The sequence below is a fragment of the Tympanuchus pallidicinctus genome, unplaced genomic scaffold, assembly GCF_026119805.1.
Source record: "Tympanuchus pallidicinctus isolate F22 unplaced genomic scaffold, pur_lepc_1.0 scaffold26, whole genome shotgun sequence".
In the NCBI taxonomy this organism is placed as follows: domain Eukaryota; kingdom Metazoa; phylum Chordata; class Aves; order Galliformes; family Phasianidae; genus Tympanuchus; species Tympanuchus pallidicinctus.
In genome coordinates, this window is record NW_026294743.1 from 3,778,098 (window position 1) to 3,805,539 (window position 27,442).

Below are 27,442 nucleotides of genomic sequence, written 5' to 3' on the forward strand. Positions count from 1 at the left end.
GAAAGATGCTCTTAGTATAAGAAAGACACCCTAGGAACCTAATGGGTTTAGGAATCTGTTAGAACGTGTGCATTGCACAGAATTCTTCTAAGACTTGATAATTTTGCAAAGAGCTGAATGAAAATAAATTTGTTTGGGTTTCTCGGACTCAATAATGAGCAGAAGCAGAATTGTTACTCAGCAGACATTTATTCTTTACAGTAAGGGTAACAGAGCCCTGGAACAGGCTGCCCAGAGAGGTGGTGAAGTCTCCTTTCATGGAGAGGGGCTAGACTCACCTGGAAGCCAACCTGTATGACCTGCTGTAGGGTGCATGCTTCAGCAGGGCGGTTGGACTTGATGATCTCGAGGTCCTTTCCAACCCCTGCAATTTGGTGTTTCTCTGAATCTCATCAGTAAGACTGTCGTGAGGATGTACACAGTGAAACAGAACTTCACCTCTAGCAGTAGACCTAGTGCAGGGGAAATGTAGCTCAGAGAACTATCGTAAATCATATAGTAGTTGACTGTAGGTTGTATTTATGGCTCCAAGGTGTTTTACTAGTTGTAATGGGATTATGCCTGAAGGTGGGCAGGTATTAATTCAACATCTCTTTTGTTGAGTGGGACTCAGAATTGCTGTTCAGTGCTTTAGTCAAGAGTATATACGCCATAAGTAGAATAGTGGTATATGGAGGAGTCTTGTTCTTTTCTCCTTCGTTACCATGTCCTGTTCATGTTGTCTACCTTGCTATGTCCCATACTGCAATAAGTATTTTAAAAATGCATATTATATGTATGGATGTCTATGTATGGATGTGTATCTGCTGTCTTAAGTCAGCACCCAAATTCTTTTCTTTCTGGATCTGTGAGGCTTAGTGTGTAATGCAAACCAATTTTCTAAATTCTCTGCAGAGCTCAATCACTTGAATAGCGTGTTGGATAAGCAATACAATGCGGGAGTTGCAAATCACAAGTCTCAGAATGGCTTGGCTTTAAATGTAGCTCAGTTCAGCTGGATTGTATGGCTGAGGCGTTCTTTTGGGGGATGGTTTCAATTTGGTCTTGGGCTTTGAAGAGGTATTTTAATAGTGCAGTGTTTGGAATACATAAATGAGTTTCTTAGGGGGATACCCCTAGCTGTAAACAGAGGAAGGAAGCTGAGTAATCCTGTGGTATGTGAAATGGAAGACGTGAGCCTGTGCTCTTGATTCTGCCGCGAGCTAAATGTGTAATCAAAGGCACGTCACAAATGTTTTAGTTGTTTTCTGCAAAGGCTTTGATTTTTATGGAATTACTCCTAGTGCATGAGATGAGAAATGTTTGTGTGCATTGCTAGAATCTGTGTATAGTATTAATATGTAATTCACATTTCCTTTTAATAGAAGACAATGTGAAAAAAATCAGGCTTCTTCCATCTGTGCACCCTTTTTCCTTTTCTAACAATACTTGGTTACAAGGAAGTTCTCGAACAAAATTGTCTTTTTTTGTTGTCATTAATAGCTTTAAATAAAAATGCTGAGAATAATTCGGAGTATTTAGGAAACTCTAGCTTGTGTTGTTGCTGCAGAGATGTTTCTGAAAGCTTCAACTTGAGTCCTTTGTTCTTGATTAGAGGAGATCCCTCCTTTTGGAATATGCTGATGGCTACTTGAATATTAAGAGTAGGCATTCTGACAGAGTGGGGAAATGAAATGCTTCTTTTTTCATCAGTTATGATGCTAGTGGGCTACCAGTGACATGCTAGTGGACTACCAGTGATGTAAAAACAGAGATCTCATCCTAGTTACTTCTACTTGACTAGGCACACTTAAATTTTTTCTTTTTTTTTTTTTTTTTGAGAAAAACAGAATGAACACTACAGGCAAAAGAAACTGATCAGTGCAGGATGTGTTGAAATATTCATTGTTACTTGCTGCTAGTCTTGGGGTGTAAGATGGAAGAGTTGCAGATTTTCCCCTACCCCGTCTATGTACAGAATCATGAACACAGTGCAGCAAGAATAATTTAAACACAATTTCTCAACAGCTAAACCGAATAATAGAATCATAGAATTGCTCAGATTGGAAAAGACCTTAAAGATCATTGAGTCCAACCACAACCTAACCACACTACACTAACTCTAACAGCCCTCCGCTAAGTAACATCCCTGAGCACCACATTACAAGGTTTTTTTTAAACACATCCAGGGATGGAGACTGAACCACTTCCCTGGGGAACCTATTCCAGTGCTTAACAACCTTTTCTGTAAAGAATTTTTCCTTGATATCCAACCGAAACTCCCCTGGCATAACTTGAGGCCATTTCCCCTTATCCTGTCACCAGTGAGAAGTGACCGACCCTGCTCTTGCTGTAAGCACCTTTCAGGTATTTGAAGAGAGCAGTAAGGTCTCCCCTCAGCCTCCTTTTCCCTAGACTAAACAGCTCCAGTTACTTCAGACTCTACTCGTAGGCCATATTCTCCAAGCCCTTCACATGCTTCGTTGCCCTTCTTTGGACCTGCTCCAGCACCTCAGTACAGAATGGACATTGAATGAATTGGTGAATCCAGCACCTCAATGTCTTTGCTGTACTGAGGTGCCCAAAACTGAACACAGTATCCGAGGTGAGGCCTCACCAGTGCTGAGTACAGGGGCAGATTATATTCAGCCAACTGTCCATCAATACACCAGGTCTGTATGGCATTTCTTAATCTCACTCGATGGTTTATAAGCGCATAGTAATAAAGTTAGGAGTGACAGAATGATTCTTTTAGTGGTCTTGTGGCCAGAGTTTATCCTGCAGTGAACTGGGATGTGGCACGGAATTGGTACCCAAAGCACTGCTGTGGCTCCTGGGTCTATTAGCCTTTTGTTACAGGAAAAAATATTTTGAGGTGCAACTTCTGTTGACTGTTACTGTGGATGATGATAAAAAAGAGTATGACTTGAGTTGCCTTCGTGTAATAGCCACCTTTAATTAACTTGTTCCTGTGTATAACCTTCAACACAATATTTTGAATTGTCCTATTTTGTTGTTGTTTGCCCCCTGGAGGGACAGTTTTTTTTTTTTTTTTTTTTTAATTTGCTGCTGCCTGTTTGTAGCTTTCATGTGTGTTATTACTGCGTGTTTAAACATACACACAGGCATGTCTTTTTGGTGTAGTTGTTGGCTTTTTTTGGTTCTGTTTTGATTTTAGACATGAAATATGAGTATCAGACTCTCCTGGTATATTACACAAGAATTCTTGTGATTTGCTGGAGCTCAAAGCCATATTTATGCGAATGTTCTTCAAACGTGCAGAGAGCAGAGCTTATTATCTGCAAATAATGAGGAGGAAAGTCAGGACTGGATTACTGTCCTGACAATAACTGAATTCAATTACTCAACAATCATTGAATTCAGGCCGGTGGCTGCATTTTCTGGAAAACGGAGTATGTAGTATAAATACAGCAGTTAAATATTTGTACAACAGAGAATTGGTATGAAATCATACTGTAAACACTGGCGTATAACATTCAGCAGTATTTTTCCACATGCTGTGGCTCCTACTGAAGGGGAGATGAAGGGCCTAATTATGAACTCTTATCATTTTTGAATTTGAAACCCTGAAGGTCCAGTTTCAAAGGCTGTATAAAGAGAGGCTGCAGATGTCTATGTTCAGAAAAACACAGAGGAGACTTGGCTTTGTCGTGTGAACTTGATGACCAAGAACTGTCTACTGCAGGTCAAGAGTAGAGTCTAATTCAGCTTCTCATTACCGGAAGAAAATGATGTAAATGTAGAAAGAGGTAGAAATATTTTCTGAGATTAGGTTCAGCTTAACGATGGTGATTCCTAGTTTCTCGGGAGAAAGTGTATGTGCTGTATTGGCACCGTGCCACAGGGCAGCCTTTAGTTCTGCCCTCCACGCAAGAGGAATTGCTTTGCTGGGTGATTCATGGGCAGCCAATAGAGTACGAGTCACAAAGAATGTGTTGGAACTGTTTGTTATCAGCAGAGGATGTGAAAAAGGGGAGAAAAAAGTGAGAGGAAAAAATATTGCTGTTAATACAATTAAAATGCGTAACTGGAAGTGGCTTTTGTTGTTGCTTGTTTATATGGAAGCACTGCTGGAAATGCTCAGGAAGTGTGGGTTTCTTAAAAGTTATCTGCTAGGTGCCATAGTTTATCTTTACAGAAAAACGTTGACAAGATGAAATGATGGTCAATTTGCCGATTTTACTTACTGGAAAGCATCATTCACTGCGATAACACCGTCGTTATTTCAATGAATCAAAACAAGTAGCTATGCTCTTCAGAGATTTTAAGCTTCTGTAGCTCAGTAGATTTAAAAAAAAAAAAATAAAATTAAAAATGAGTAATTCTTTGTAATTTGATAAAACTGATTTGGAATGAGGAAAATAAAAGTCTTGACTTGAACCATTTTGTTTGCAGTTCCTTTTTAAATGTGTGTTGGTAGCTGTAGTACTGGCAAAGAGAGTAGAAGCTTGTAAAGTTAAGTTTATGATTATAAAAGGGCTTTTGATCTATGTAGAAACACTGCAGGATTTGAATGTTTGTGGCCATAGAACTAATAATGGAGATGGTGATGGTGACTCTTGTAGCTGTATTTTCATACTGTTATTTGGGAAACGTTAAGTTTATTTAAATACAGATTGTGCAGCGCTAGTATTTTCACATACAAACTGAAGTTAAAAGTCAAGTAGGCTTCGTTGTTTGGGTGGTCCATGGAAGTCACAAAACTGATGTACCAAACAGGAGGCCTGATGCATGTCCTTGAGCAACAAATGGGTCTTTAAAAAAAAGACTTCCAACAGCTGAGTTTAAAAATAAAATCACAAAAAGGGAAATATTTTTTTCTAATAATGGGATTTCTTTGCTTGTTCTTTACATGTTATACTGAGACGTTATGCTTTAGTTGTAATGCTTAAAAATGAAATGGAAACTACTGCAAACTTCAGAGTTAGACTCTTGGTAATGAAGAATTGGAAAGAGTGGAAGTTTGGCATAGCAGCTCAGGAAACTCTGAGGAAGTGCATAAATCCTGGAAAACTGCTTCTGCTGTGTGACCCTTACTTGTACTGCCAAGGATGAGATGTAAATATCAACTTCCCTCTGCAGGGCCTTGCAGTACTCTTCATTAATCTATTTGGTGAGGGAAGCAAAATTATCTTCTCTGGGAAGTAGGTACATTGCAGCTGGCATATGAGTTTTGAAGTAAAGCAGGATCTGGGTGTTTTGTGGGTGTCCTGTAATCTAAATCATTTCTTAATTACAGAGGCTAAAAATACCATTCCTTTTGTCTTTTAGTGAGAGATGGTGGTGTGTTAAGTGAGTTGCAGGAACACAGGATTTCACCACAGGAGCTCTTCCTGTACACAGTTTTCATGGGAAGTAATTGACATTTGTGAAAAAGAAAAATGCTACTTAAGAGAAAAAGTGAACAGCTAAATGGAACTGTGACAGTAGAATCAAAAATGGTGGTGACAGAAAGGACGGGGAGCAGTGTTGACATTCTGACTGATGTGCAGAGAATCCAGTAGCCCACGCACTCAGTTCTGGAGGGTGGGGGTTTGGGGCTTTAAGTTGATATTAGTGTTATGTTCTAGATGGTACATTAGGTGTTAACATTATAGAGATTAATGTAGATCAGAGAAGAGTTTTTGTAATATCACAGATAAACAGCTTCTAGATTTTCAAGTATTTGCTACTTTGTGCATTGATTAAGCTTCTCCTCTCCTCACAGAGGTTTAAAAGTTATCGTTTTTGTGTTCATGAATTCTTGAAATTTTGTTCAGTGGATCTTGGTTTTAACTCTTACAGATGGTGAGGAGAACAAATATCCTGTAAAGCAAACGTGAGATTTCTTAGAATTTCGGTGGACCTTCATAAGCTCTTAAACTGTTCCTCTTGAGATAGATGCAACTGTGAACTGCTCACAGGCTTACAAATTAATTGTGGTGTGTAGAATGATGCACAATTCTTTGCCTTTCTGTGCCGTGATCTCTGTGTAGGAGGATGAGAATTATAAGCTGCAGTGTTGAAATCAGACTTGTCATACGTATTTTACTAATCCAAATACTGTCTTAAGCTGAAGTTTCATATGCAGTTTCATATGCAGAACCTTTTAAAATGTTCAGTTCTTATTTTTAAATGCAGACCTCCAAATAAATTCAACTATGTTTTCGTTTTTGTAGGGAGTGAGGTATCAAAAAACATTAGCGTGGGTTTTATTGCTGTAGTATTGTTTCAAAAGTAAGATAAATAGAATTTTATAGCATTCTTGGTGCTGATTCTGAGATAGTATTGATGCTTATGCTGACAAGTTTTAAGTTCTTGCTGTAGTATTAAATTAGTTATTGTTTTAAAGGTCTTTTCATGCTTAGAACTGAGTAGAATGACTTCACTGAATGATAGAATGCGATACAAGGAAACAATTCTTTTCTAGACTGCTTCCGCTGAAGGTGTACAAATAAGCAATTTATGTAATTCATATTAATTTCCCACTTTTGCTCTTGTACCTCTTAGTAAAAAGCTATTACTTAACCTTATGTTTCTATGCAAATAGAAGAAATCGTAGTAAACGCATAAGGAAATTTTTGTTTGACTGATGTCCTGGTAGCTAAATTCTTAACCCTTTGGATATTTTAAATTATTTGTTTAATATAGTGTTTGGTTAGTAAAAACACTGGAAAGCATTGTGGTTGTTTTGTTTCTTTAATTTATAACTGTGTACAAACAATAGAATAAATTTAGGCATGCTTTGGGGAGAGTTTTGAGTTTGGTGGGGGGTGGATTTCGATATTCATTACAAATGAATACCTATGGTATTTGTACTGAAATAAGAATCAAGATTGGTGAATATATGTGAATACAGGATTTTTCACTTGTTAGGAAGATGTAGTAACCTCTTGCAGGCAGCTTCTAATCATGTGGGAGAGCAGTGACATTTAGAGAGCAGTTTAAATGATGCATAAATCTAGACTGCTTTCCTGAATGAAGACTGTTCGCTCCTCTCCTCCTCATCTCATTTTTCATGTTACTCAGCTTGAGTTTGGAATACAAATAGGTTTTTGTAGCTTATTTCGCTGGTAGTTTAACCATTTTGTATCTGTATTTCTTTGTGATATTCAGTTAATAATTCTTTCTGGTATTTTTGGAAAAAGCCAGTTGATAAGTACAATGTCTAACACAATCCTTATAATGTAATTATGTATTTTATTAATAGCTTAAAATGATCTGAAATGTGAACAATAAATAAGACCAAGTACTACGAAGAAGTATGGATCAGTTGGTGTGACTGACTGAATTTGAAATAGCAAAATAAGCTAGTGCTACATTACATATGCTTATTTCCAGCTGATGCTGCTAGAGGAGGATGTGCAGTACTTAGGACTTACGACTGCTCTGATGTGACTGATTCTGAATTTCATTTTCTGCGCATCTACTTTGTTGTCAGCTATTTTATCCCCTTTTCATTTGTTCCACTCCTAGGTGGAATAAATTACTGGCTTTAAGTACAGTTCATTCAAATACCTGTAGTATTCATTGCCCTCATTACATTCTAATCTTTCTGTCATTTGTAAATGTGGCTGTTACTGTTCTAAATAACCATCCTGACTAGCTGTAGCTTGGAAATTAAAAACCCTGTTTAGGGTCCCCATTTGGGTGTGGGGTTTTGTTTGTTTTGTATTCAGCTGCTGAATGTGGCCTTTCTTGACTTGGGAAATTTCATATTATTTACTTGAAAACTAGGCACGTGAGCCTTTACATTCATGCTAAATTAGTTTGTCTTGACATGCTTACTAAAATTACATAAAGATTCACGCATTTTATTCAGAGTGGTTTTGTGTTGCTCCCAGTGTTAGTTAAAGGGTAAGTTTGCAAGATGACTTCAGGCAGCTTCTGTAATCATAATGATAGAGGCAGAGTATCTGTAATTATTTATACAGAATTAATGTATGTGTTGTAAGAAGCTCTGTAAACACCGTTCATTATTTTATATATGTTATTCTTTGTGGCATACATCTTTTTCACTTTTAGGTATGTGAGTTGTAAAGGGGAAATCTCTGAATATTAACTTACAGGATCTACCATCCTGTCAGACTACATAGGATATTGTGCTGTTCAAGGCATTACATCACAACCTGTCCTCAGGCTGAACAGGTTACCATACGTTGACATGATGCCTATGATATATGTAACTCATCTTGTATTTAAATGCTTTTCTTTTATAAGTAACTTTTCACTGTGCCAGGGAGTGAGAGTGTACTCTGTGTGGGGGAAGAAATATGGAGAAACTGAAGGCTCCTGTGTATTTGGGTGAAGTGTAGATGAACACCACTGAAAAGAAGCCTGTATTTGCTCAGACTTGCCGTGTTTCTTTGCTTGAATGTGACCAAGCTGTTGTTGAGAAGTTGACAATTAAAATTATTTCGATTCTCAGGACTACTTTTAGAAGTATAGTCTACGTGCAGTGCATTAAGTAGAATCTTGTTATTTTTCAAGTCACTCTTAGGACAACTGTAGTGTCTCTAGTCAGCCGTTGACAACTTTGCAAATTATCATTACGTATGGGAGGATAGGTCTGCACCTTTGATTCACTTAGGAAAAAAAAAACTGTTTACTAATCAGCCTGACAAAAACATTACTGCTAAAATGTACTCCTTTGTTCTCTGTCATTATTCTTCACTGAATGCACTGTCGAATGCATTTCTAATACTTATTTTGATCTGAGAACCATTACTTAAAATACAGATATGTTCCCTGAGTCTGTTTACGTAGATGTGGGTCTAGTTCAGTGGAATTCATACTAGTGAGGAGGCTGAAACTAAACTGCTTTCTAATGAGCTGACTGGAGTTGGGTGCAGACTAGCTAGGGAAACTTACTGACAGTATTTCTTCAAGAATAAGAACTTTTGTTCAGCAGTACTGAAATAAATGCCTTTCAAAATTTGATTCCCTCTTCTAGCGTCAAATCTTGTGTATCCTGAGATACAGTACTGACTTAAAATCTCTCCATCCTACAGCATTTCATGTCATTTGCTGAGGAGGTAGAGGGTGAGTCAGCAACTGCTATCATCTTAGCAGAGCACTGTTGGAAGCAATGAAGGATGCAATCGTGAAAAATAGTTGTGTGCATCAAAGTGAAGGAGCTGTGTGTGAAATATGAAAGAGTGGGGGGAATAGCTGTCACAAGAGTTTGTGCTGTAACTTCCCATCTCCTCGTTGTGGCAACTTAATAAGCTATAGTATTGTGGCTGACAGCTGGATACCTCCCAGAAAATACCGGTCTGGTGGGCTGGAATGGAGATGGCGTGACTTTGAAACATTAGGAAAGATCACAGAGAGGGTGTCTGTTCACTTAAATAATTTACACATACAGTGAGGGAAATGATTATGTCTGCAAAGTGTTTGAGATCACAGTTGCGTGCTTTTTCTGTGAAAGGGACTGAATATAGTTTCATTGATGAAAGCAATGAAATATTCTTAAATATATCTCTGTTAAAGCGTAGTGTTGGGAAGAAAAGGAGTAGTGAGATGTTTGCTTTTGCATTGAATTGTAGTTACAAAAATAGGCCTAGGTTGCTGCAAAAGGTATAATAGACCACAGTGACACCTACTTGGTACCTGAAAAGAAGAAAGCATAGCTTAGGGGATATGAGATTTCCATCCTGAAATCATTTCTGAAGTCAGCAGTGAATTTCTGTTTTTGATAAAGAAATAAACCTTTCAGTTTCTTAGGAGAGAGAGGTCTGTATAATGGTCAGAGCAGCATCAAAGATTGATTGTTTAAAGATGGCTGATGAGTAGTCTGTTTTGGTGTTTATATACTTAGTAGTTTAATTCCAGTTATGTAGGTTGTACTGCATAACTGCAATTTAGTCTAGGAACAAAATTTCTCAAATGAAAAACTACACTTGTATGTTTTTCTTTGCAGACAGTTTTGGAAGTGTTTATGTTTGGGTAGCTGGAAATGTTTGTTAATAGACAGCTTCTGATAAGTCGGAAGAGGCATCTGCAGTCTTTTCCCAGGAGCTGCCAGAGGTTCTTGTGGGAAAATTTTTCTCCCCTCAAGGGTGGATTGTTAGCAATGCAGAGGAAGCATCAGGGGGCCCCGAACAGAATATTAAGTTGCATGTCAGAACTGGACTAATTCTGACCTAACGGGTCATAATCTAGGGAAGAGATAGCTGTATGGGTTTGCTAAAATGGACTTTTAGAGATATATCCTGTGCACAAATGCAAAGAAAACAAGTTTGGAAAAGAATATTTAAGGTGTTTACTCCTGCTTGTCTAACCTGTATTTCTATGTCTTCTAGCACAGTAAATCTGATGAGAAATTATACAGAGTTCCCTGAATCAGAATTGAATTACCATGCGCTAAGTAGTATGGACACCAGACTCAGCCTCCTTACTGTATTTTAAATATTATCAGCAAATATCATAAGATAACAATCCTAATTGAAAAGTCTGATTTTTCTTTGCTTCTGTGGAAATATATGCAAAAGGTGACCCACGTATTTGAGCAAAGTTTGGCACGTGAAGTAGGTTCTCTACCTCTTAAAGATATGCTGTCAGCTAAGGAAACAGAAAAACAAAAGTCTGCAAATCTGTTCTGAGGAGCTTGGAGTCAAGAATAATAGAAACAGGATGAATTATAGTAGTCTCCAAGTGTATGACTGCATTTTCTGCTATCACAAGCATTTGAATTCATGCATTTGAAACAATTGAGATAAAGTAACAGTGCATGTAATGAGTTGATTACAGTGTAACTGAGCAGCAGATACAATACAGAGAGAGGGGCGAGCAAGATGCCCAGATGTGTCGAGGGAACTGCCTTCAATTTACAAAAGTTAGGCTTTTTCTCAAACCTATGAATAATGTGACCATTTTTTTGTTCAAGGAAGATGTGTTAGGACTGGACGAGATAAGATTATCTGAGGAATGGAAGCTTATGGTGTCCTCATGTTGGAGAAGCTTGGCTTATTATCCTAATCAAATGAAGTACAAGAGGGCCTACGATTTCTTTCCTAATACATCAAGAGACCAGTGTGAGGAAGAGAAAATAATTACTTAGCTAAAAGATCATATTGGCAGAAGAGCAGATGAATATGTGGTCTCTGTGAATAATGCTTGGCTGCAAATTAGAAAATGACTCAGAACTGTTATAGCAATCAACTTCTTCAATGACCTTCTGGCCTTTGAGTTAGAAGAGTGAGAACAGAAATGGAAAGAATTCTGAGCTGTAATGCAAAAATTTTGTGAAGGGATTCTTATTATGTATTGTCTACAATTCTAAAAGATTGAAACAAATGCCCCCAGGGGTTGACAGAGTGATAATAGTGTCTCCTGGAGGGACCTTAAGTAGGATGTGTACTGGAGATATGTCTGCTCCAGTAACAAAAAGTTTTAAATACTAGGTTCTAATAACTGGCTAGTTACTGCAAATAGTGTCATTTTGAATTTAAACTATGATTTCTGAAGAACTTAATGTGATTTTTCAAGAAATAAATACGAATTGTGAAATGCAGTCTTTTGCATGCTCAAAAATGCAATGTTTATCCTGCAAAGAAAAAAAAAGTTTCATTCTAACTTCGTTGAAGTATTCAGAATCATAGTGTGATTTTACCTGCATTGATGCTAAAGTTCGTGTTCTTACAATATTACTGAGCCGTCAAGCTCATTTTTAAATCAGTCCAGCAGTATTTACCTTTATTTTTGTAGTGAATCGTATACTGAAGTGAAATAATTGACTACCTATTGGTCATACGCTCATTGAATGCTTCTCATCAACCTTGGCTTGTAATCTAAGCTCTTCTCTCAGGGGAGACTTGAGAGAGAGTACATGTTCCTTGGCTCTTTAGTATTGCTTTTTGGCACAGGTTATCTGATACTCATATGGAAATTTGTTTCTGGGTTGTTTTTTTTTTTTTTTGTAATATCTAGGTGCCTCAGGCCCTGTGAGCAGAGTTGAATCCTTTCATTTTAGGAAGGTATTTTTCCCAGAAATTTGAGCTTGAACACTAGGGCTAGTCTGCAGCTACGGGAAAGCAAGATACTCAGACAGACGGACTATGAGACAGACTGAGCAAGACAGATCAGTCATATCTTGCTCAAGTAAAAAGCACAGCTTCATGAAGGAAAAAAGGAAGTACCTACACTGTTTTATTTTCTTGTCCTATTTTCATCATTATTCTGCTGTGAGCGTTCTTTGAGATGCATTTCTTTAACAGCTAGCTTTCCCTGGCTGCAGTTACCTGCTGCTTTTTTTGTGTAGTCTGTTTTGGTGATGTTGGATAGTGCAACTGCAATAAACTGCCTGAGGTATTCAGACTTGAGCAAGTAACAGCTCCCTGTTGGCTGGCCCATATAAACGAGGAGCCAAAGAAGCTTAGCAATGCTTCATCAGTGGCTTGCAGGCAGAATATGCCTGCTGTGATTTCTATTTCCTAATGAAAATGCAGAGGGAAAAAGGGCATCACAAGCATCCTGACTGGAGTTCTTTACTCCTTGGATTTTTGCAGATTGGTCCCAGTATGTGAAAGAATTTAAAGAAGTGTTTGTGATGTGGTTTCCTGAAATCATCATGGGGTAAAAAAGCAAGTGCCTTACTGCCTGACTGTAATAACTAGGTACTTGACATGTGATTTTCTTTTACATTACAGTTATAACTTAGTAAATGCCCAGAATATCCAGTACTTACATACAACTGGAGTGCTTTTTTCCAAATGATTAGGCTTTGTTAAAATGAGCTGAGAGATGGAGAAAATGCATATATATAATTGAGTGGTCATTATATTGAATTATTTTCTGCATTATTACGCTATTAATATGCTATTAATAATTACGGTGAGCCAGTGTTTTGCTAGTGCCCCATCATAGCTGAATGTGTTGCAGCTAAAACCTCTGCGATTTTTCAGACTGCTGCAACTTGTGAACTGTCACTTGTAGGTGTTCCTTCACGTTTGCAAACTGTGCACTGAAACCACAGTGCAAAGGTCTTTGTAAGCAGCTGGTTATGAGTGAGTGATGATGATTTCATCATGCTGAACAAGAATTCCTTGCAGCGTTGCTCTGCATTAACTCTTGGGTGAGAGTCAACTAAGTGCAGCAATATGTGACATTTTCTTCTCCCTTAAAAGCAATGTACAATAGAAAGTGATAGTGCCAGAGTGTCTGAACTCCAAATCACAATAAAGAGCAAATTAATTACTAGTAGTAGTAGAGCTTCTATTTTTAGTGATGCCAGGACTCAAATGTTAATTGTCGCTAACTTTTAAAGACAGTTTTTGTTACTTTTAATCTCTTGCATGTCCTTACAGCCCTTTTTCTCAGGATAAGGAAGTTTTTTGAAACAAGCTAGAAAAATGAATCTGGTGCTTGTTCTATATATTATAAACTATTTTCTCCTTCCATTTTTCATTGCATACAGTGAAAACAGATTAAGATAATTTAGATTTATATGGCTAGATACTACAGCTTTTTCATATTTGCCTTGTCTGCAAGAGATAAATCAAATGTGGGCTTTTGTCTTCAAGGATTAGTTGTTTATTATATGAATTGCTCTGGAAGTGAGTAGACATAGGTATCAGGCAGTTGTTATAACTGTGATTCCAAAGTGTGATTTTTCACTTCTGTATTTCAGTTTTGGGGCGTATGTAATCTTAAACTTTGTTGGAGGAGAGCATGCCTTCAGTGCAGCCGTTTCTCTAGTTGGCTCTGTGGTAATTTCCAGACTAATGGTGTCAGCAACTGAAGCTGTGAGCAATGCTGAGTTTGGCCTTAGACCCAAGTCCTGTGAAGTCCTGAATTGCACTGCAGTGGACCATTGTTTAGATACAGCCTGCATCACTTCCACCATGGTATGGTGCAAGACAGTGTAGCTTCGATACGACTGACAATTACACTGAGTCAATAAGCCTTGGTGGTCTTAGCCAGTTGTGTGTCCCAAAGCAATCAGATGCACAGGATTTACTGTCCCTTGGCACAGTCCGCCTCTTCCACTTGGATGCTATGGGAATTGCATGTCTATTGAAATACGCTCACTTAGGGAAGAGTTCCTAAGTAATTTGTTATTTTTGAACTGTGGTTTTCAATTTTCTTTTGAAGGTACATCTGATCATAAGCAATAAGTAAGTAAAGATTTGTTAAAAATTTAAATCAAATATCTAATTTCTGCTTGCTCCTAATACATCCAGTTTTCTGCACTTAAATGAGGAGGCATCTCCTATTGCTTGTTCTGTGCCTTGTTGACAGATGAAGTGCATCTACACCTCTTTAGAAAGAGTGCGAGGTGCAGCCTACACAGAGAAGCCAGCAGGAAGATACTCAATTGCAGAGAAGCTGCGTAGGAAAGCAGTTTAGGATGACTCTTAGAGACTAAGATCATTGCTTTTTCTATTATCTTCAAATTCCTCCTTCTAAAGTGCGCCTGGAGGCAGTACCTAGTCTCACTGCTGCACAAACAAATGCTTCTGGCTCTGCACCCTGCAAGGTAATGTAATTTCCCACTACCTGTGAAAAGTACCGAAATGTATGCAAGTATACCAGCCTTTCTGCTTGACCCTTTCAGGTAAAAAGCAGCTGATACTGTCATTTCATATACAGCACATGGTGGAGACATGCAAATAGTTAAGGAGAGTGTGTTTTATGCCACTGCAAAAGAACTGATTAAGGTTGATATAATTTCTGTATCTTCTACTTTTCTTCTGTTTTAATTTTAATGCTTGTTAATCTCTCTGCCTAGTATCTTTTCCATTGGGACTGAAGATCCTTGCAATATTAGATGCTTGCCTGTTGGGGAAAATATTTTCCTCTTTACTTTACGTGGACTCTTAAAGTTATGTAATAATGCTTGGAGAATTTGCATTACATCCCCCGTAAAATCTGACAAGATGTTGATGGAAGTGTTCTACTTTGCTCACTTTTATGTTGATTGAACTATTCAGCAAATTGCTGGTCTATTTGTTGAAAGTGAATGTTTCTCATCTGTATCTTTTTTTAGAAATAAGTTTTCTGTAAACAAGCAAGTGTGATGCCCCATGCAAGGTATGACTGTACAATACACTCATTTGAACAAATGGAATGTAAAACGTGCTCATCCTTTGGAAAAAATGCTGATTTTTGTAATCAGTGCTACTGCTACGTTTGTGATAAGCTGGCTTCTGAGTGCCCGAATTGGACAACTACTTCCCTCTGTCACTGCAGTGCACATAACAAAAGCAAATTCTGGAAAGACCAATGTGATTTTGCCTTGGCTGGTGTTCTTGTAATGTTCGATGTTCAAGCATGTTGGAATGGCACGTATCTTATGCAATCCCATTGATATTGTAGAACCTAGTGCCACTTTAAGCATTTTCATCCCTTCTAGCACACGTATGTGAAGCTACCACTAGTGTAAGAAGAGTTATAAAGCAACGTGGTCGCTCTCTAATGGCTGGTGGTGCAGCATAGCTGGCAGGTGGGTGGGAACAGTGTCCTTGTGAGCTTTCTGTGGAGTTGTGGTGGTTGTGTTAGCAGAGCTCAGTGTTTGCCTTTGATGCCAAGAGGGCTGTGAGGGGGAAGAAAAGTGCAAATGCTCACTATCCCTGAGCAGCTCCAGATGATAAAAAGGTAAGATGTCTTCATAGGTTGTGCTCTTGCACCACTGCTGGAGTTGCACCAAGAGGATGAAATTGAAGGCCTTCCTGGCACACTCTAGTTCTATAAAGTTCACGTCAAATTTTCGGCGACTTTGTTCAGTAGAGATCACCAATGTTTAGTCACACCTGGAGAAAATCTGGTTGTTGTGAGGTGCTGGGTGGGTTACAGGACAGGGCAACTTAACAGCCAGCAGCAGTAAGTGCAGGGAGTTCTCTGAAAGCTGTAGGGGATTTGAGGTTGAGTAACTGAGAAAAGAATGTAGCATTATTTCTTGGCGGAACTTAGGTGCCTTTTGAACTTGGCCTTCAGTCACTAACCGAAACACCAGGACTTCAATTAGGCGCACACAAAAGTTTTAGGAATAATAATTATTCCATCTTTTGAACTCCTGATGGCATGCCTGGATGTGGCTTAGTGCTGTGATTGACCGGAAGAAACATTCCTTAGCAAAGGCAGCTTTATATGATGAAAAAAAAACCCAGGTTGTTAAAGCTGAATTTAACATCTATACCTAGATAAGTTTGATGCTTGGATGTCTGATCTGTGCACTAAAAGTACGGGTTAGATACTCGTTCTGTATACGATACTGAAAATAGAGAAACATAATGTTAATTAGAAATTGTCACCACTCTGTGCCCCAGTGTTTTTCCTGGCATTGCATACTGTACTACGCACAAACTGTTTTACTATTCCAAGAAGTACTAGCATGAATACTCATTGTAAATGGTTTATATTTGGCCTAGGTTATAAGCTGTATTTCTTAATTACTTTTTTGACCTCTTCATACATATGTTCTCTCACAAGGTAAGATGGGAGCGTGTGTTATTCTAGGAAAGTTAAATCTTCCACCACTTCTGAATAATCTCGCTGTTCAAAGGTTTGCATTTTGCTTAGGAAAATCTGGAGCACATAAGGAGAAGACAGAATTTACGGTAAAATAACGAGTGTCTGGGATTGAAGTCTACCTTTATATTGCTATCTTGTAGTTCTACAATACCGCTGGGTACATTAGGGAACACTAGTTTATGACAAGCTTTAAAAAAACTGCGACAAAACAGCTTGTTTGATCAGGTGATAGAGGAAGAGAATATTTGCTTGTGAAAATTCTTCTCTTTCTTTCTGCTTGTCCTTGCATTTTGTGTATTGAGTTTAGAGGTAAGGGATTATTTTCTGTCTGTTTATAAGCTATCTGCCTTTTGTATTTCTAATGATGTGTACCTGGGCCTGTGGAGACACCTCATCATGTACTTTGAAAGTTGTAGTATTTTGAGCAATTAAATATGTTTGGGGACCTATACTAATAGATAATATGAAAGGGACCAAATTATAGCTCCCATATATGACTTCTCTTTTTAATGAATATTTTAAAACATGCTTCTCAAGATAAACCGAACAAAAAACGATTACAGAAAAAAAGTAAAAATAACCACCACACATACTTAAATCACAAATCCAGTTTCCCTTCAGCAGAGATATCTTTGATATCTTAAAGCGGCTTAGTCAAATACCAGGATCACGGAATATGGTATTCATGTACATCTGGCTGTCAGACTATTGGTTGGAAGGCGATCTTCGGTAGGTCATTCCAAAGGTAATACCTCTTATTTCCAAGGAAACGACAACTATGAAGAGCACAATAGGACTGATAGAGAGAACTCTCAGCTACAAAATGCCATTTTTCAATGTGATCATTACCATTAGTTCTGCATTTTCACCAGTGGTGTGCAAGGGTCTGCAAGTCATTCATCCTTTAAAAAAAAAAAAATAATAATCTAAACCAGCTGAAGGAATGCACTATTTCCCAAATGCTATGATGGTGTTGTTGTTAAGTGAACATTGTCCACACAGCCCAACTTTCAATGCATTAGTGTTTTGTTTATCGTCTCCATAAATGTTTGGCAAGAGATAATGAATGTCAGTGGTTACAGTGTTTTCCATGTGAAAGTATTCACAGAGACACCTTTGCTTTATATGCTCTTCCTTGTCAGATGCTGTTCTGTCAGGCTGCCCCTCTGCTGCTATCTGTTGCGTGGCAACAAAATGCAAGAGGAGATTCAGCCTTTACTGCTGTACTACCTCTTACTCTGTGGGCTGACATAACGAAATAGGACATATTACTTTCAGAGCAGTTCTTTTACACACATACATCCCTTAAAAATCTCTTCTAATATACGTAGAAAACATTAAAAAAAAAAAAAAAAAAAGAAAGAAAAGAAAAAATACATGAGTACTTCTCATTTTTGGAAAGTAACAAAAAAAAAAGTTTGTCTTTTTTTCTTCCTCCTCTCAGGTCCACACCGCTGTCCTACCTGATCACAAGGAGCCAAGAACAGATGTTGGAGTAAGCAATTTTTGTATATTAATGGATTTTTCACCTCATCAAAAGACGCAGACGTGAAGGAGAAATGGCATTCTGCTTAAACTGCTAAACAGGAGCTGGCAAGCTTGGTTTTTTAGAAAAAGTTGATTTAAGTGAATAATGAATCAAGGGAGGGGCAACGTACTTGGTGATTGATGTCATCCCATTCACTAATTGTTTTCAGTTGAAATTATCCTGAGGCAAGCACAGCTACCTAGACTTCTTGCTACTTGCCATACAAGCCATCTGGATTGAGAGCACAGAATTGCATTATCTGAATGAGCCTTGCCAGTCTCTTTCTCATTTTCACATACAGAGTATAAACAGTGTGGAATATAAATAGTCCTGCCAGTCTGGTCTGTTTTTGGCAAAGGTATTGGGATTTCTTTTTAGTTTTTGAGAAAGCTACAGTCTCCCAGATAATATGTGGGTTATTGGGGGTAGGAAACATTAGTCCTGCTAGAGCTGAATAAAAGACAAACAGGATGTGGGGTTTTTACGTTGTAAGTCTTAGGTGCTGAGTTTCCTGCATTATCAGGGCTTCCTTAGCAGAGTTTCCAGCACTTCAGCTAGTGTTCAGTAAGCCTGTGACTTGGCAGCGCTTACAGGCTTAGTGAAATAATCGACGTGTTTCATCTTCTTAGGTAACTATTACAGAGACTTTTCTCTTTGACTAGATAGGATAATTCATCAAACTAGTCAAGACTCATATTTTCAGATAAATATAAGTATTCCACTAGCAAAATTATGTTGGAATATTGCTCTGTAATTAGAATTACAGTAGCTGTTTTGTTTAAAGTCTAATTTTCAAGTGCAAAGTTCAATTGGTTTGTAGACTGCTAGTTTAGGCCTCCAGGGTACATGATTTGTCTCCAAATCAGTTCGAAAAAATTTATGTCCAGCATCATTTGTAATTAGACTCCTTAAACTCTGCATTTTGGTCATGGAATTATTCACAAGTGTAGTTAATTTTGCTAATAATTCCTAATTGCTTTGCTGGATAAAGGAAGCTTTGTTGTAAGTAAGCAATAAGAATAAGAGACAAGCAAATAAATGGATTTATTGTTTTTTAACCCCATAAAATTATTCCACTTCAATTTTGTGAGTCTGGAGAGCTAATTGAAGCACTCAGAGATGGTTAGTGGATATAGTGCCCAAAGCTCCCAGATTATGTGAAAGGACTGTGTGGTCACCTCTTAACCTTGATCGTATGAGGATTCCTACTATGGATTCTGCAATGGATTTGTAGTCTGTTGTACCGGGAAAAGAAGCACCAAACTTGTATCAGTTTTCTTTGTGCCACCACAGTTTTAACAGAAAAAATGCAGTTATGACTGGTCTAAAGGAAGATGGAAATGTCTGTGTGTCTACTCTAGCAAGACTGTGCATCACACCTGGATGTATTGCTAACAAGTATATGTTTCACTTGGCAGTGAAAACTAACCATAATCTTGTGTAACTGTCATTTTTCACGATAAATTTTGTATATGCTTTTATTTTGGCTTCTTGCCTGTCCAGCATTTCCCAAATCCACTATTTTCCCAGCCTTCCGTAGACTCTTAGCTTCCGTCATTTTTCCTCTTCTAGTTAAGTGCCAACCAAAACACAGAAAATGAATTACTACCTATTTTAAGCCTGTATTTGTGATAGGAATAAGCCATAACAGTTGATCTAGCTTATCAAGTTAAGTCTGGTGTTGTGGCTTACGTAAATTGGGGATTGGGATTTAAACAATATACGTGAAAATATATCGTAGTATAGATAAAATAATGCCTATATTATTATTTAATAATATCTATATTGAGGTCTATACAATAAATGTATAAATGTGTATTTATTGCGATATGTAAATATTCAACATTTAGCTGAGCTTTCTTGAAAGAAAACAGACTGCAGGGTTCTTCTTGTTTATTTTTGTTGCTGTTTTTTAACCAGAGGAAGATGTTTACTCAGTAGTAACAAATCCTCATTTTCCCCAGGTTTGCAGTTGGGCTCTGCATCTTGTGTGTTGATTTTACATAAGAGCAACTTGATTATTCTTAAATTTGAAGATCCAAGACTCTGTATAGTTATCAGTGGTATTTTATTTTGATTTCAACTGTGGAGTGAAATCAGGGTAGAACAATAAACACAAACATGTTTCTTTTGATAGAATTTGCAAAAATGCAAAATAAAATAGTTAAAAGTTATTTATGACAAGCAGTATTCAGTTGTATATTGAAAATAAATGCTTAGAAGCTGATAATAGACGGTTCTCTCTACCTTTGTTCCTAGGTCAAGGCCAACACTGGTTTATTTGACTAAATCAGATTGTAGTATTAGGTAGTGGAGTATGAGCAGAGGGTAAAAAGTAATGAAAAGCCAAGGAAGATGAGTTACTCATTAGTTTTTCTTGGACCCATTTCTCCAGCATATTCAGGTCTCTGTGAATGGCTTCCCTTCCCTCCAGTGTATTGACTGCACTGCTCAGCTTGATGTCATCTGCAAACTTGCTGAGGGTGCACTCAATTGCATCGTGTATGTCATTGATGAAGATGTTGAGAAGCAGACCCAAGGCCCTGAGGGATACTGCTTGTGACAGGCATCCACCCTGACGTGGAACCATTGATCACAACCGTTTGGTTACTACCAGCCAACCAGTTCTTAATCCATCAAACAGTCCATTCTTTAAATCCATACCTCTCCAATTTAGAGGGAAGGAAGGAAACAAGTATTTACAAACACTGCTATAAACTAGAGAAATACAACATTTCTATTAAAGAATATTTACTGAACTCACTTGCTAGCAAATACATAGCAAAGTAACTTCATAGTAAATACATACATGTCAGAGTGGTTCTCAAGAAAGGGAGAAGTTCCTGCCTGTTAAGCCAGTATTTAACAACTTTGTGGTAAACATGTTATGGCTACATAACAATTTTCTGACATATAATGTGTTAAATTGGTATGCAGGAATGTTTCTAGGTACCAAGGAAAGATTTGAAGACCAAAAAAGTAACAAAAATTTCAATGATATATATATTTTTTTCATTCTGCTTCATTTTGTAGCGAAGCTTCCTGGGCTGTACGACTTTTACAGTAGGAGACTTGGTGAAGTCAAAGGAACAACAGTTGACCCTTACCCTCAGGTAAGTGTTTTCATCTGTTGTAAACCAGATCAAGTAAATAATCCATGGCATTTGATATTCCTGTTTGACTGTTTGAAACTCCGTATTCCTTTGCTTATGTTAGATATCAGCCTCAAGTACTTATTTTTCTACCATATACTAACACAAAAAGAAATACCAGTTATTTAATTTTATTGGAAACAGTAATTTTTTGGTGTAAGCGTATGGAAGAATTTCAGGGAAGTGGAGGATTCTGTTTCACAGATTCCATTAGAAAGGAGTACAAGATTGTCAGTTAGTTTTCATTTGTGTGTCTTAAAGAATAGGCATTGTACAATTTGCTGGTTTAATTACTAGCCATATTTAAAGATGGTGGAGATAATGAGTTAAGTCTTCTCTCAAGTGTGAATTAAGTGCAACATCCTAACCTCATCATTACATGCAGCCAAATGTCAGTGGGGCTTGATGTACAACACTGTTCAGTGGCATAACACTTAACAGCAGGACAGTCATGACCGATGTTTGAAAACTAGGGTTGTGCTGAATAGATATTTACTAAAGCTCAGTACTGACGAATACAGTTTTCACCTTTAGTGCTGGCTTATGGTTATAAAATATAGTAAGATAGGAACGAAAGCTATTTTAAGATAAGGGAAACATTATAGCTGGTGATGTTTCAGTATGAATTCATTGGATTCAGACACAGTATTGGAGCCAGCCTTGAGTTCACTGTTGAAAGTGCAGTGTTCAGTGACGTTGTCATAGTTCCATCATGTCAAAGTGTCTTCATTTTTGAAAGGAAACTTTTTGACTTTTTCTATTACTGTACCAGCCTTCTTTTGTAGCATTAATTGTTCGATATATATTTAACTTGTAGGGAGAGGTTAAAATGCCTTGATGTCACTTCCACCCAAATACAGAGAATGCCATGTATACCAAGAGGGTAACTTGAAATTTTTTTCTGACAAAACGGGTTTGGATAAAATGTGAACTGATGGAAATGTTTACTTCAATAAATACCAATATAATGTTTATAAAAAATTTATTCTTAGAGGATTTCAAATTTTCAAGGTCAGTTTTGCAGTAGTTTAAGTACGTCACCTTTGTTTCTTTGACTTCCTTATCAAGCAATCACTATAAAATAATACATACATGTATGAACTTTTCCCCATTAGAATTCAGAATCTCCGTACAGCCAGTTTTAGCAAGACTCCATCCTGAAATGATTTCGTGGCTGCTTCATGTCATTGTCATCCACCCCAGGTAGTAGATAAATGAGTAAGGTGAATCTCACAAAGATTTGAGGGGAAACGTTATGCTGAAATACTAGAAACAGAGAATGGATTGAACATTGCAGGACTTAATTTATTTATGACAATTCTACAAAACATTGTTTATCAGTGAACTTGTTTAAAATCCATGTTGATTGAGATAGACTTGACTGTGGCTCCACAGAATAAACAGAAGGCAACAACATTTTTATACAAGTACTATAGTTTTGTGCTTACGTGTCTCAGAATGTATTGGAGAAAATAGATTTTATGGCAGTTGGTACGTTAGCCTGTACTAACTGCATTTGTTATATATTATGCAGTGCAGAATGGGGCTTGACTGGAAATCATGCCATTTGCTTTCCAGGCAGTCAGTAGCTTTGTCATTTATAATTAACACTATTATGCAAACACAGTCTGTTTTCTTTTTCTTTCTGTTCTTGAGCCTTTTTTGGGGAACAAGGGTATAGCCATGGGAACCAATTAGCAGGCCTGAATTTGCATATTCACTATGCAGTTAGGAGACTTAATGAGAAGTGCATTGGAGGTGAATAAATACTGTTTTCAGTCCCTCTAGTTCACCTGCTTCTTCATTGCTAACTTGTCCTTCCTTTCTGGATGCTCGTGTCAGCCTTTTATCACTAGAAATGTTGAAGTGGATGTTTCTGTTGTTAGGGAAGTTCTAGGTAGCTCTTTCTCTCCTCTTAGATGGAACTGATATTAGCCTGGTGGTCCTCAAGGAGTTGGGGTGCTAAGCAAACCCGTCTATATAATAAATTTTCCAATAACATGAGAAGCAGTGGTAGTTTTAAGCCTGAGGTGACTTCAAGGCAACTTCAAAAGTATCTGGATTTAACTTGGTAAACTAAACAACGATCTTGTATGTAGCACTACTGGACTGGAACTACTGCTTTAAGTTTGAAACCTGCTGCTTCGCTTGAAACTACGCCCCTAGGGTTTATGGGATGATGGGACTTGAATTGCTCCAGCATAGGTGGGTGCACACTGACATGGGACTATGGTTGCAGCAGATGGAGTGAGCGCTGCAGAAAGAAGGCAGGTTGGACTGAGTGGGAAGGGATAGACTGAAGCCTTGCCAGCTTTGCTGTTGAAGCCCGCATCCTCTGCTTCCAAATCTGGTTTAGAAGTTGCTCTTCAAACACTGTCTCCTTTATTGGTAATATTTCAAATGCAGATGCTCTGTAGGCAAATATGGGGCAATTGGTGCTCTTTGTCTCAGGCTGCTTTAAATGAAATAACTCATCAGAACCTTTCCAGTTCCACAAGCCAACGGGCATAACAGCCAAATGCGGGCTTCTCACACCGACAATTGTTTTACTTATTCTTATTGTTCTATTCCACCTCCGTACTGCGTGTGTGTCAGGAAAATCCCTATGCAGGGTTGTCAAGGTGCAGTCCGTGTTATACTGAACTCCTGGGGTTCTGTAGTGCATCTTGTCTCATGACTGTAAGCAATTTGGCACAGGGACAGTCTTCACTGCAGTGCGTCACTGCAAGCTGCACTTTCAATTTTATTAAACAACAGCAAATAAGCTTTTTTAACCTCGTGTATTTTGAAGCCCATTAATTATTTTCCTAATGATCTGCTTAACTGTGTGTGTGTGACATTTTCTGCCTGTCTGAGCAAATGACCTGAAATATATACATATAATTAATGTGCAGTACTGTTCGTTTTAATACAAAGTAAAATAACACAGATCTCCATCTTATTTCAGTGATCAGCATGCTTTTTTTTCCCCCTACTGTGTAAATCCTGTGTAATTCTCACTTTTAATTATCTTTTAAGCATTATTAATCTCATTACATTGCTTGAAAGTTTTAAATCCATGACATGTCTGTTGTTTGAAGACGGTCATGCACCAGTGGTATTTCAAATGCAGTGTCTTGCACAGATTGTGGTGGTTTCTCCCTGGACATGCATAGAGTTCTTTAAATGCAATTACAACTTAATAATACCACTGTTGTATTCCTTTGCACTGTCTTAGAGATATTATGTTTCACATTTTAATATTACATATGTGTAAGAGCAGATCACGAGTGATTTTGAGAAGACCACCATTGAAAAATTTTGTAGAAAATAAAATTATGTCAACTGTATTTTTACATGTACAGAGAAAGCTCAAAAACTTTACTGTTGTCACCTGTGAGCAATTAGGAGGAATATTCAGCCCTCTTAGGCAATTCAGACAAGGACTTGTATCAGTTCATTTGCAAACTGAGCTTCTTTTCATTCAACTTCGAATTATACTCTTAGTTTGTCTTTAATCTTGCATCGGACCTGTTTTTATCTAGGTCAGTGTCAACCTTGCAGGTCTCTTTGACCTTGGAAATCATGTTTCCTAAAAAAAATGGCAGGGCAGGATTTTTCTTCTGATAGTCAAGTGAATGACCAGGATTACAGTCGAGTGCTGTTGCATATAGAAGTCAGCCTGCTAATGAGGTTGTCCCTTTGACACTTGGATCAGGGCATGCTGAGTTGTTGAAAAGTTGTCAGTCTTGTAGCAACGCACTGGCTCCGATTTATGAAGATGTATATGATGTGCTAACATCTTCTGTATTCCCCTTTTCCTTGGAAAAGCTGTAGTCCCTTTGTTGAAGTAACTTAGTTCACATGCTGATTGTTATCTAGGAAGAAGAAACCAAGTCAAACTGCTGTGTTGTAATAAGTGAGAGGAATGTTCTAATTTCAGAAGGAACTAAAGCTGTTTTTCATACACTTAAAAATTATGTACTTTTGCTCGTAAACACCCTTTGGACATAGAACCTTTCTACCTCATTATTTTTCTTTTGTATATTTCGTTAATTAACATAGCCTTCTTTGGTTGCAAGGCTGTTTAGGAGTGGTTCATTTAAATTGTTTCTTTTTTTATTGTCAGTAATGAATTTGTCTTAGAGCAAGTGAAGAAATGACATGGAAAATGAGGTGAATTGTGTATTTTGAAAGGATTTTATATAAAAACAATTGATTTGTGTAGCTGCAAGTTGAGTGTGTGTTACTGAAACACACGCATTAAAGGTATAATTACCTGTAACAAAAGATGTTTATATTGGAAGCTCAAAGTAGCTGTATTTATGAATGTACATATGTAAAATTTACATAAAATCTTTTGATTTAGCATGATAAATAAGTATTCATGCGTGAAAAGCTTGGTATGGCTTCTTAAGTTGAATCGCTCCAAAAACTCAGCTTCCACTGACCTAATTAAGACTCCATACAACATGCAAAATTCCAGATGGTGTAAAAATGTGAAAGTCAGGGTTCTGCAGCCTGCGTTTCAGCAAATAACCTGAGAAAGTCCAAGCTCCACACGTGGCAGGAAGGTTGAGCCAACATGGGCTTGGCCTGCATGGGTGCAGGGCCTACATGCGCTGGCGCTGTGCCTCTCAGGAGCTCTTGTGACTCCCAGTGTAGTGGGCTTTATCTTGCCTATTTGCTCAGAGTTGTGATGCTACACCATACTAGTGGTGTACGACAGAGCCGGTGCTTGGCTATGGGCTCGGTCCTGGTAGGTAAAACTTTGAGTAGTGGTTGGTATTTTTACTGATCCTTATATGATATGATGTGGCAGTGTTTTGTTTTTTTTTAAGATCTATAAACAAGTCCATGCTAAACTTGAATTTGTTGTTTTGCAGTGAGGGTTGTTTCCCCAGGAATGTAGAGGTTTTTATTGGAAATACTTGTCTAATATTTTTTTCTGTGTTTTTCTTTCGTGCTGCTCTGCAACTTTGCATCTTTATTTCTCAGTTGATATATGGTATTGGCCCAAATCCACTTGTTTTTGTTCTTCCCCTCTGTGCTTCTCAATTTTGCTGAACTTACTATCATCATTGCTAATTTCTGCTTGGCATGTGTTGTATTGGTTTTTTCATTACTGTCAAATGATCTGTTACATTTATTTCCTTCCAAAAAAATCCAGCCATTCAGAATAAGCCAGAGGAGGCAGACGATGCAGCCTTGGTGTTTGAATAAAGCTTTGCTGTCAGTGAAAGCCAAAAAGCATTGAATTACTTTAGTTTAAAGTCTTATTTCTGCTGAAAGGTAGCATACAGTATTCTTTGTTTTGACGTGCAATTGGAATTACCTTTTTTTTTCTCAAAAGTATTTGTAGAAATAATGAAATAGGAATTCACCTGCAGTTGTTATCCTCTCCCATTTAGTTAAAGAAATGGAACTCATTCTGTGTAATTACCCTGTAGAGATACTACAAAAAGAAAAGTGAGATTTAGATTTGTTTCACTCTTGAGATTTAGCGACAAATTTATTAACCTACTGAACGTATTCTTTGCAGATGGTTAGGAAACAAAGCATCGCACTGTGTAGTGAGACTGCAGGTAATAAGTGAGCTATTGGCACAACAGGTAATGGCCCTTTTCCTCTATAATCCTCAGAATACCATCTAGAGTGAGAACTTGACAACATGCGTGGATTCTTCCACCGTTTATAGCAGCTTCCAGTACTCACTCTTATGATGAAAACATTCCGTTTTAGAAGCGACATAGAGAAAACATAATAAGCCTTATTGTTAATGTTACTTTTATGGATGTAAATACACATGTCTGCAGCTATACAGAAAAGGGAACTAAATGTTTACTGAAAGTATTTTTATTGATGGAATGAGATGCTGCATATGACCCAGTGTCATGGGATTTTTTTTTTTTCCAGAACTTCCGATGGTGGAAAGACAGTTGGTACCATTGAAGTCAATCTTGTGAAGATGGGAGAACTAGAAGATGGGGAACCAGGCCATATCACAACAGATTCACAGGATCAAAAGGTAACGATTCAGTTGATTGCACAAAATTAAATAGAATTATTAGTTGCACCAGATACTTAAATTGCTCATACCACATTGTGTTAAGTAGTTATTAAAAAAATTATGGGTTAAAGTACTGTTCACATTTAATCTCTCAAAAATAAACGTTACAAAAACACGCACAATTATGTTCTGTTATTGATTGCCTAGTCCTTCTCCTTTTTGTTGATTTTTATTTCAGCTGATCATCTTTGATCATTCTTCATCAACACCTGTCCGTAGAGACACCATAAACTATTTTTTTTTCCCTTGGCAGTTCCTCTG

General features: G+C 37.7%; 1 protein-coding gene across 9 annotated transcripts in view; it reads left to right on the forward strand.

Annotated features, from left to right (window-relative positions):
* INPP4B (inositol polyphosphate-4-phosphatase type II B) overlaps positions 1–27,442 on the forward strand; it is a 264,611-nt gene that overhangs the window by 136,332 nt on the left and 100,837 nt on the right. For 8 of the 9 annotated variants that reach the window (XM_052690049.1, XM_052690053.1, XM_052690054.1 and 5 more), the window contains 3 exons: positions 17,897–17,947; positions 21,014–21,093; positions 27,028–27,139. In XM_052690049.1, coding sequence (XP_052546009.1) covers positions 17,897–17,947; positions 21,014–21,093; positions 27,028–27,139 — 243 coding nt within the window. Of the gene's footprint in view, positions 1–17,896; positions 17,948–21,013; positions 21,094–26,704; positions 26,724–27,027; positions 27,140–27,442 lie in introns of those variants that run through there. The other variant, XM_052690057.1, reaches the window with a different exon arrangement.